At 42.2% G+C, this 11801-nt stretch overlaps 1 protein-coding gene across 1 annotated transcript; it reads right to left on the reverse strand.

Moving 5' to 3' along the window:
* Positions 1-359: 359 nt before the first annotated feature.
* Positions 360-7771, reverse strand: LOC132069613 (high affinity choline transporter 1-like). Its single transcript, XM_059465946.1, has 8 exons — positions 7594-7771; positions 6482-6595; positions 4697-4852; positions 4079-4227; positions 3430-3573; positions 2299-2452; positions 1249-1466; positions 360-881 (listed from the first exon to the last, which is right to left on the reverse strand). The coding sequence occupies exons 1-8, from the start codon at positions 7769-7771 to the stop codon at positions 360-362; spliced, it is 1635 nt and encodes a 544-aa protein (XP_059321929.1).
* Between the last annotated feature and the right edge of the window lie 4030 nt (positions 7772-11801).

The raw sequence follows: 11801 nt of genomic DNA on the forward strand, positions 1-11801 counted from the left end.
ACCCAATCTATCAGACATTTATTTGTCTTCCTTGTGGTCAGCAAAGTAGGTGACTTGGGAATCCCCTAATTGTTGGAGCAGGATTATAGCTTTGCTTTCAGGTAACAGGGGCACCTCAAAGCAACCACTGCTGGGGCCCAAGGTGTCCCGTGGTCACCACTACAAGATTGTGCTCCATCACCACGAGACTTTAATCACTGCTGACTTCAAACTCACATATTCTCCTTGGATGAACAGAATGCCTCTTTATTTATTTGTGAGGGATTTAAATAAATCATTAGTGAAAGCAGAGAGCGATGCTGTCTGTGCCGTGCTCTAACTGCTGAACACACCGTGGCCTTTCAAATGAAACCCCATATTTAATTGTGGTTCTCTTCTAGTGCAGTGGTTGGCAAAGGCTCCTGTTTCTCCCCCTGCTGCAAGGGGATGAGGATGGCAGTTCCCCCCACGATATTGCAAACATCCCAGCTGCGAGGGAGGAGGTTGTTCTGAAACAAAGCCTTGGCCAGGTGTGAAACAGCAAGGATTGTGCCCAAGGTAAGAAGCACAGTGAATGTTTTAAAGGGGAAGAGCTGGCTGTAGGTCCCGTTCAGCAGGGAGCAGGCTGGGTAGCGGATGACTGGGGGGATGCTCAGGGCAGGCTCCCCTGCCAGTAGCCTCAGCAGGAGCCCAATCAAGAATCCAGCAGCCGATCCATAGGTGTTTGTGCTGGGTGCAAAGAGGGCACAGCAGAGCTGGGGGAAGAGGAGGGCGTACACCAGCTCCCCACTGAGGAACCAGAGGTCGTAGACAGAGCTGGAGTAAAAAGCCAGACCAGCAGCCCCGGCCCCAAACACCACCATGGAGGTCCTCATGGCCCACAACACCTCTGTCTCTGAAGCCTGTGAAGCAGAGATTGCGGCATTAGAGACACAGTGTTTTCTGGCAGGATGGCCAGCACTGCCCTGGCCTGGCCTGGTTCTCCTCGAGCCCTTGATGCTTTCAGGCACTGCTTGCTACCAGCAGCCAGGCAAGGCAGGTACCCCTGGAGGGGGCCTCTGATTTTAAGGGTCATGGTTTTATGCTGTTTCCATTAATACCTTAGTCCAAATTTTACACTAGTCTTGTTAGAATGAGCAAAGCTCACCAGTGTGGGTACTGGTATCCCTACCAAGGATATGAACACCCCTGGCTTATGTTTGGAGCTCTGTCCAGAAAGCAAGACTGTCCTTCCTGATACCAAAACTACTGAATGTTGCAAGCAGGTACCTTTTTCCTCAGGATTTTCCTGTAGATATTGTGTGCGAACATGGAGCCAGTGGAGAGAAGAGCTGAATCTGCAGAAGACATTGCAGCAGCAGCGATGGCTCCCAAACCAGTAATGGAGATGTATGCTGGGCAGAGATGTTGTAAAACAAGTGGGAGGATCATTGCTGACTCCCCTCTCTCAAATGGACTTGGAAGACCGTAGCCTGTCTGATTCCAGTCTTTAAAACAAAACAAGGAAAATTCACAACAAATCCTTTGTCAACATTTCTGCTGGCTTTGAAATTGTCTTTTCACAGGGGCCAGTCACAAAGGGCTAGGAACTGAGACCCACTCAGTATTTTAGGACTTAGATTGATTTTTTTGGGTTTTTTTGTGAACTTTTGTGATTCCCTTAAGCATGCTGCAGCTCCCACTAGATCAAAAATTTCTTTTTCCTCAACAGCATCTATAGAAATGGGTGTCCTTCCAGAATTGACTCTATTAAAGGTCAACCTCTAGACACTGCTCATGAGGGAAGGGAACTGGATGAAGTCATGACTTGAGCTCATTTCCTTAAATTTTCAGTGATCTGGCTGCCCTTTTACCCTTGCTCACAGCCAACACAGGACTGATTCCCTGCATGGAGACTGTGAGTTTACAGGACTGAACTTGATTCCTGCAAGCAAGAACCTTATTAACAATCTGTAGTAAGATTGCCGTGTCTTCCATGTCTAAGGCATGAAAAGAAGGAAGCATAAAATTTCTTCTAAAATAGGATTATACAAGGATTTAGTGAGTCTGCCTTCATCTTTCCTCAATACAAAGTCTGGGAAAAGCCATTTCATCATAAGGAAATAGCTTTAAACAGGTCTTGGGGCTGTTTAAACATCTGTAAGTAGTTGTGCAGTGTACCTCAGAGGGCTCCACATTTTCTGGATGGATCACCTATCTTGGTGTCGAGGATCATGGGACGGGGTAATTTGAAGTCTCTGTCAGGACTTCTTTGGATCCCATTTTAACCACCTTTGCCAAAACCACACTGGTTACTCAGAGACAAACTATTTATTTTACCTGTTGATGCTGCGACTGCCCCAATGAGCACGGAGGGCACGGCCATAGCAAAGCACCCGAGCCCAGAGAGGTAGGAGATGAGCCTCGCCTGTCCTGTCGAGGCAGCAGAGAGCACCCTCTGGAAGTAAGTCTGCCACGGGATGCTCCCAAGCACCTGAAACATTCACCGGTTACCAGTGCTACCCACCAGGCTGCTGTAGGGCATCATCCATAATAAATTCTAATTTCAAATAATCAAATTCTCATTTCAAGTGTATAAATGTTGCCCAGCTCTAACTCTTGAGGATAATATTTCTGATAGTTGAGAATTCCCTGTTTTCTTTGTTTTCATCCATTCACATTGGATGTGAAATTTTAATGAAAACAGGTTAATGGTTTGGAGGATGGAGGAAGCTGGAAAATGGTTGTCTGGAATTGTGAATCAGGCACAGAGGAAGTGAAAGGGAAGTTTTTCAGGAATGCAGCTTTTGTAAATAAATCTACCCAAACTTAGCTATTCAGCTTTTAAAATGAAAAATAAAACCACAATTTTCACTTTCTTAGTAAACAAAATTAATCAGATAAAATCTGAAGATTCTGTCCTCACCAACCAAACTTCTACATGTCCCTATTGTTGGTTTAGTAAGAGCAGAACAACCTCCTGGAGTCTTGGCTATTTTGGTAACTCAAAAGTTGTGTTGTGCAATGGAGCAAATTGCACTGTGCTTGCTGATGACTGGCAGTCATGTAATTTTAATTTTTTTTTTTTTTCAAACAGAGGGAATTTTACATATTTCTGTTAAAAGCACACTATTGAGGCTGCAAGACCAGCATCTCAAAAGGTAGGAAATTACTAATTTAGGTGCCAGGAGAGAAATTGGCTGCCTGGATGGTCTTACCCAAGAGGTATGTTACTCCATATGTGGGTAAAGGATGGAGTGGCCCTACTGCTTCTTTTCATCCCACAGCTGAGCCCTGGGTGTCCCCAGTCCATTTAGGTTGCTGCAGGGGGTGCTGAGGGACAGTTTTACACCTCCAGCCCGTGTCAACTGGCCCTGCAGGGCAGGGGTCCTGGCTGGTAGAACTTGCAAACTTGCAGAAGCCCCTGCACAATTTCTTCTCCCAAGCACTTGTCCAAGAAGTACTCCATACCAAGTAGAAGAAGTCATCCAGCCACCTTCCAAGATACTGTTTTTCTATCTTCCCAATCCAAGGGTCTTGGTAGGATTGATGGGTTGCAGTGTAATAAATACTTTCTGTTGCAGAATTCACCAGGGCAAAGGGGATACAGATCCACTAGGATAGAAATGGAAGTTGTTAACCATTTTCCCAGTATCCTTGTTCTTGGAGAACAGATGCTTAAGTTAAGGTAGATGTAGAATGTTGAGTTACATAAGATTAAGCCTAGACTTAGAGTCTTCCCTTCTCCCCCTTCCTTACTCTAAATCTATATGTTTCTGGTTCATGGCATCATCAAGACCATAAGTCTGTAATTGAGGTTAATTGGTACTTTCTGTAGACAGATCTCTCTCCATTCAAGATGGTTCTAGACAGGTTCTACAAACTTCACTTTTGTGCTGACCTTTTTGTGTTCACCCAGCAAGGCCAGTGGCTTGTGAGCACTGTCTGAAATGCATAAGGTACAAAGACTTACAAAGATTGTAATATTTTTCAGGAAACATGTTCTCCTAAAGGGGAACTGCAGGTCAAGGAAGTTATGTTTCATCTGAGACATGCTGAAAAAAAGAGCAGGACTTTTCCCTTTAGTTAGAAAACTACCAAAGAAATGCACAGCACTTGCCAGGCTGAGGGTAATGAAAACCATCTGGATGACATCGGTGTAGGCAACAGAGTAGAGGCCTCCCAGCAGAGTGTAAAGTATAACAGTACAGGCCGAGATGGTGATAGCCAAAGAGCCTCCAATATCCAAGATGACCCTCATTGTTGCTCCTGCAGACAAGGACAGCAGTCAAGTGTCTTCAAACAGATTTCATATGTGCAGAATAGAGGATAAATAAGGATATGTTATTCCCCTGGTGCCTGTACAACACACTGTATGAAAAATGCAGTCTATAGAGAACATGCACAGTGGAAGCTCAAGAGAGCCCATAATTCCTTCCTGCTCTTACTGCTCCACCTTGCTGCATGGCCATTGCCAAGGCACCTTGTCTTTTTACATCTCCTCTCCAACAGGGAAGAGGAAGGTACAAACTCGTATTGGAAGAGTTCTCTGTTATAATATAATGAATATATAGCACTATTTTTTTAAACCTGAAAATATATTTTCTAGAAATGAGAAATTCTTGTTCCTCTCACAAAAGGAGACATGAAGCACAGCTTTCCACAATTCCCAAAGGTGTACTACACTCTGTCAGTCCACGTGACCTCTAACAGATATAACAGGAAAGCAAGTATTTACCCAGGGACGCCAGGATGGCTGCAAACCAGAACACCTCTCCTAGCAGTGGTGGAATGAAAAGTAAGGTTCCCATCATGTTCCCATAAGTTTCTTGAAGGGGGTCCATCACAGTCACATAATTCTTTGATCTCATTGGATTTACAAAGAAGAAACCACCTATCAGAAAGAAGTGACATTTTGGTGGAATTTTGCATATTTTATATTCCAGGAAAAAAAGAGGTAAGAGCAATATGGTATACGTCTTTCAGACCCACCCAGTGAATTTGTACATCATGGACCCTAGAGAATGAAGCAGCCAATCAGACACCAGGGTTAAAATTCACTTGCTAAATGTAGGGTTTCATCCATTTGAGAGTTCCCCTCTTATAAAGGATATCTGCTTACAGATTATATATATGACTGTCCACTTTTGACACACCTAAATCTTTCTGGAGTGGCTACTGGAGGTCACCCCCTGTGGCACCCCAGATGGCACAAAATACCTGTGTGACTGTAACAGGAACTTAGCCCAGTGGATGCCCATATATAATCTCCTCTGCTTCCTCAAAGAACTACCAATCTGAGACATAAAGTTTTCTGAAAATCATCCCATGGAAGATGACAGTAGCCAGAGTGAGGCATTGAAGTCTCATATTTGGCTAAAAAGGAGGCAAAGTTTTGTCCTTGGTCATGTGATGCAACCTGTTGATATGTGGTCCTTTTCTGATTAGATTTTTCATTTTGGTGCCTTCATTGTCTCTTCCCAGAACTATATTGTTTTAATCTGCACGTTGAGCAGAGTCTCACCCACCTTCATCTAAATATTGAACCTCAGATGTGCAGCCATCTCATTAAAACTAAAAAATACATATTGTGTCCAACCCTGAAGCCAGCAGGACTGCTTGTCTGGGCACTACTGACCTGAGCAGAGATTGCAGGATCAGACCTGCACTCCTCAGTTTCATTAGTAGGAATTACTCACATAAGCAGTCCTGGCAATATATTTCCAAGCTTGATTCATATTCACGTCAGTAGGACTCTTTTCTTTGACTTGAGAATAAAGGTTATTGTTCTTTTAGAAATTCCTGTGTAAGTTCTGCACAGGTCTCCTTTCTTTCATCATCCTGTGTCCCTAGGAGAGTTATAGTATAACACAATGTGGCCTGAAAGAAACTTTGGTCTTGGCAGGAGAGCTGAACCTCAGCATGAGTCCAGTAATTCTCAGAGTTAGAAATGGCAACTCAGGTGTAGAACACCCCACACTTAGCTTAGTTTCAAAAAAAACCCAAAAAACCAAAAAAACAACAAAACACCAAAAAAAACCACCCCCACACAACCAGCTACAAAGTGGCATAAGCGGGTAAGCTGGATACTCGACACATTCATCCTGAGATGAGACTATTCAGAAGAATGCATTTTAGTGGAAAAATCAAGATACTATTATTTCATCACTCAGAAATTACAAGGAAAAAATTAGATACCAATACTCTCAATAGTCTGCGAATTACAGACCATGTGAAAAAAGCAATATGCACAAAAAAGCAATAGACATATTATTCTAAATTCTCAGATAAGATTTTTGTCCCATAAATTACTACAAGCAGGCAAAACTCTACACTAGCTCCAAGCTACCTTAACTTATGTTTCAGTTCAGAGGACAGCATTATAAATGCTTATTCTCGATATGTGGGAGACTGAAAAAACAAAATCACATTTAAAATGTACCCTATATTCTGTTACATATCTTAATATACTCCTATAATATATTTTTAAAGCTCATGTGTCCTAATCACACGAATTATTTACCAATAACAAGGGACAAGGCAAATCCCACAGGTGCCTGGACCCACAGTAATCCTTTTGAAGGCAGGTAGACAATTTCAGCTGTGCTGTTGATATATGCTCCTCCAACCCAGGTGGCTGTAATCATGGAAGATAAGAGGTCAGAACTGAAAGACATATTCTCAACCCTGCAAAACATTCTGAGAACTTGTAAACATTTTTCTCATGCAAATATTTCATCACACCTCTATTTCCTTTGCAAAGTTTTCTGCCATACAGAGATGTGCTGACTATTGGTAATAGTATTATAATCTCACTCTAAATTATTTTCCAGCTTCAAGAATGAATATTTGTGAGTGCATGGAAAAGCTCAATGTTTAAATACTTAGAGGCAATTTGAATATAGTAATTTTTAATTACCTTTTTTTCTCAGAGGAAGACTTTTGATAGAGGAAACAGAATTGCCTTTGTGGAATTGCCCTCCTTCAAGAGCATCACTTACAGGGTCTTAGAAAATAGACATTAGGGAAAACAAATGCAAACAAGCAATGCAGTCAGATAACAAACCTACAACAATGATTTAGGTGCCTTAGCCATGGAAATGCCACTGGGAGATGCCTTTACAAAACACAGGTCAGGGAAGCAAATTTCAGATTATTCCAGCCAGCAAAGAGAGAAAAGGGAATTGAGGGAAACTCTCTCTTTAAGAGAGAGACCAATGTTCACCATGAGTGACAATTTATTTCACACAGAACTGGACTTTTCTGTCAGTAAAATTCTTCTGTTATGTTGGATAACATAAACTGGTTCACAATTAAGACCACAATCCTCCTTAATGAAAAGTGTTGTATTCTTTTGTCACTCTTAAATTAAACTCTTAACTCTTAACTAAACTCTTAAACAAATCTCTTTAATTTAAGAGAATATACATAAACATTAGGTTCTGCTCAGTGTGAAGAGGTTTGTAAGAATCCATCCCAAAATGATTCATGAAACCATACTCCTTTAAAGTCACACTTAGGCAAAATCTACCCTGACTTTAAAGGAGTTCAATTCCTTTGAAAGAAAAGTCACCCAGATCTATGCAATACATGTGTTTTAAGAAGAATTTTAAAAAGTCTTTTAAGAAAGCTTACCTGTTGCAGTAAACAATCCAATGAAAACATGTATATTCCTGCCTCCAACCATGGCCATCTCTGTTGGGTTCCTGTTCTGCTGATCCTTTCTGCTTTTCCAAGAAGCCCAAATTCCAGTAGCTAAAGTTAATGTAAAAAATACACTCAGAGATACTAAGCCTGGTATATTTAGAGCCATTTTATGTTGCTCAGTTTAGGTTATATAGAAGAATAATGATGTGGTGATGATAATGTTCTTTGATTGAGTACACAATCAGAAAAAATCAGTGGAAATAGCGGTGCCTTGTAAAGGAACTGCTGGACTTTGCAACAAAAGAAGCAGTATGAAACAGAGTGATAACCCCAAAAGTCTGGAGAACCAGATGCAGGGTCTGTCTTTGGAAAAACACTGGCAATTCTGCAGCCTTCCCCCTTCTCCAGTAGACATCCAAGCTTATTTTTGTGAGGAGCAAAGATTAAGAGCACAGGGATTAGTGCTGATATGCCTAATGGAAAACTGATGTGAGGGGTACTACCAGATTGGCTTAAAGTAGGGGAAATGTTATATTTTGTCTGATATGAAATGGTATGAAGATAATCCATATTTCTCTGGGTTCTAAGCACAAGGCTAAAGCAGAAGATAGGGCTAAGAATTTGTCTGTTTAAAACGGACTAGACTAAACTCTCAGCAGTGATCAAAATAAACCTAGGAAACAGTAAAAAAAGATTTACCATTGACCAATGAAAGGAGATACATGATGATACTCAAAGAAATGATTGTGAAGTGGTAACAAAGCAAGGTGGTGTTGGACTCTTCAATGAAGCTATAGGAATGATACAGACTTTTAAACTTTGTGAACCTCTCTGTTAACATGAATGATTCTAGGGAAAAACCTCATGTATGCATTATGTTGGTTACATTTATTGTACATTTATTGTAGAGTTGCCACACCGATGTCCTTTCAGTTGCTCTGTCAATCTTTACCATCTGTCCCCATATGGCTCTTTATAACCAATTTGATGTAAAGTCACCCTGTTTTAGGGTACATATAAGGCTTTCCTGGATACCTTTGTTCATCCGTGGAGTGGGTAGCTCATTTCCATGGTGAAATCTCAGATGTCTTCTTCTCGGATGCACTCTGAGTGAAAGGCCAAATCTTTAGGAAGGTTTTCTGCAGTGTGCCACCTCCTGCAGACAGACAGGAGTGGCTGTGCACGGAAGTGACAGTGGCACAGGCTAAGCATACCCCGTTGGCAGGACGTGGTGGGAACACACTGGCACATAGGTGATGGCTGGGAGAAGAAAAGGAGAGAAGTGCAGGAGCTCTGTGTTGTCTGTGACACCTCTCTGTACAAGGGGTAATAAAGGTTTTGGTAAGACATGCAGTGATCTGGTGGGAAGACTCTATAATTAGTGTTTAAAGGAAGTGAAAATTAAAAGAGATGAAAAAGCCTGACAGCCAGATGATTACTTCACCTACCTTAGGAGAAATATTCCTTTATATTTATAATAAAATGCTATTTTGACTGAGCAATGACTTTTAAATTTGACCCAATTATTTTAAATACAAAAAGGGACAGTGCATTTTAAAGGCACATTTTTTGGGCTGGTAATTGGAAACACACCCTTCCACCTTAAATGAACCTGGTACAAGGTCCTAGAAACTGCAGCTCCATTGCCAGTGGCAGTGGAGCCATTTGTTCCTCTGGTTTGCCTTCCTTCCTCAAAATGGATATTTCACCAGCTATTATAACAGTGTACACATAGTAAGTTTTTTCTGTGAGCAAATGTTTTACAGCATATTTGGTCAGCAGGAACAGGGAAGGGTTGAAGGTGCATGTGGCTGAGGGTGAATGCAGCCAGGTCTCAGCCTGCTCTGCAATCAGACACTTGGGAGGACAGACCTGACCTTGCTCCTTTCATGTGAGGGTCAACTAAATTCAACATGCCCAAAGAAAGATTTGAATTTGTTCTTTGACATCTGCAGAGAATGTCTGGACTGACCCTGCTCTTTTCATCTTTTTGGAAAAAATCCAAAAAATTGTCAGGCATAAAATTCTCCAGAGAAACTTAATTTAAAGGTCCCAAGGGGTGGAGGGCAGATGTGGAGATGTGGTAGGACACAATGTAAATGAAAACATGACATGATGGGATGAAGGTGATTTAGAGAAAGAGGTTGTGTAAGGTAGTTCATCTGAATCTGGAGTGCTTTTGCTGATATATAGTGCAAGGGCTGTAAAAATACAAGCTTATACCAAGAAGACCAGCTCCTCACCGAATCTCATATTGTACTCCTTTGCCATTAAATGACTCTCAGCTAATGCATCTATTTTAAAGAAAAAAAAAAAAAAGAAATCTCACCAATGAAGAGATTTTTGAGGTGGGTTTCACTCCCTTCTCATGTTGGAGGGCTGCAGCTTTGGGTGCCAGCTGCTGTGCTGCTCACTTCAAGCTCCTGGAGTAACCCATGGGGACTAATCTTAGGGGGAATTGACTGACCTGTTTCTAGTCTTGTGAGGCAGGACAGAGTGAGGATATGTCTCAGACTGATGAACTCAGGGTTGCTTCTAAGAGCAGTGTCACTGTACCCAGTAGATGTTTCAGAGCTTGATTTGAATGCTCACATGGAGGTGGCTGGTGCCACCTGAGGTGCTATAAAACCTCTGAGATGTCCACTTGGCCAAGCAGAGATTACAGTCCCTGCTGGAAACATCTTGCCTTCCTGAAATAGCAGCCAAGATATTCTGGTGTATCTCCGATGGTTCTGAGCTTGGGGGATACAAATCCTTTCCAGTACCTGAAGGGAATACAGGAAAGCTGAGGAGTGACTTTTTACAAGGGCATGTAGTGACAGGACAAGGAGTAATGACTTTTAACTGAAAGAAGGTAGGTTTAGATTTCACAAAGAAATTCTTTACTGTGAGGGTGGTGAGACACTGGCACAGGTTGCCCAGAGGAGTTGTGGGTGCCTCATCCCTGGAAGTGCTCAAGGCTGTGTTGGACAGGGATCTGAGCAACCCAGCCTGGTGGAAGGTGTCCCTGCCCGTGTCATGGCATTGGAACTAGATGATTGTAAAGTCCCTTCTAACTCAAACCATTCTGTGACTCTACAATACTCAGCTGACCTCTTAACTCTTACACCTTATTAGTTGACATTGATGGAACAGACTCTGACATGGGTTGTTGATAAGAACAGAGGAAGTGAGGAGTGCTGTGTACAGTGAAGTTTTCCATGTATTCTAGAAATGATCTGCACTGTAGTGAGCACTTACAGCTTTGTTTAGTGTAAGCACTGTAGTGAGCTACTCAGCATTGCAGCTGAGGAAATAAAGATGCACAAAGCAGTGGCCCCTGTGGCTAAGACCATGCCTTTGCTCTTCCTCTCTGGGTAAAATGTGCTACATTATTGCTGATGGGCTTTAGAGGGCTCTCTGTGGCCCATGGGCTCAGGAGAAAAGGGGTGCTTCCAGGTGAGAGGGGTCCTACAGGGAGGGACATTTCTGAAGGGTAGCTGTCACTCCTCTGGAAAGGGATAAGCCCAAAGAGCTGGTGCTCTGTAGGGGCTTAAATAAAGCACTCTGAGAGTCTGGAAAGGTTTGTTTGTTTGTTTTTAAATTCCCTTTGGGATTTTTAAAGTTTGTTTGCACAGAAGAGTTCACCTGGGAGCAGAGGCACAGGACTGGGGCAGTAGAGCAGAGGCCATGGCACTCTGAGGTCTGCAAGGATCAACTTGTCACAGGTTTACTGTGCTCTGCAAGCCAAAAAATCGAGAACAGTGCTGAGGCCTGAGGCATCTAAGCCATTTGCATCAAAATGAACTGACAGTTCCTCTTGAGATGAGAGGGTATGAACTAGTCTGTGGTGTCCATTCCAGGTATTTGGATTGTGTCCTTGATCCTGACAGCTGAAACACGGGGCTGTTGGTCTCCAAACATTTACATTTTTCAGATTATGTCCTTGGTCTAAAGTTTTATTCCTGTCCCAAGTTAGTGTAATTGCAAGTGGCTGATCTCCTGCATGAGTTTCAAAGGCAGGACAGAGAGGGATAATTTGATGCAAACCCAACATATTCAAGTCCTTCAATCAGAGCCTGTGTAGTGTGATTGCACAGTGAATTAATATCAAAATGACACAAATACTTTTGTCTTTATGTCTGGGTAGTTTTTGACTATTAATTATTTAAAGTCGATAGATACAGAAAAATAGATAGATAGATAGATAGATAGAT

The sequence above is a fragment of the Ammospiza nelsoni genome, chromosome 2, assembly GCF_027579445.1.
Source record: "Ammospiza nelsoni isolate bAmmNel1 chromosome 2, bAmmNel1.pri, whole genome shotgun sequence".
Classification (NCBI taxonomy): Eukaryota; Metazoa; Chordata; class Aves; order Passeriformes; family Passerellidae; genus Ammospiza; species Ammospiza nelsoni.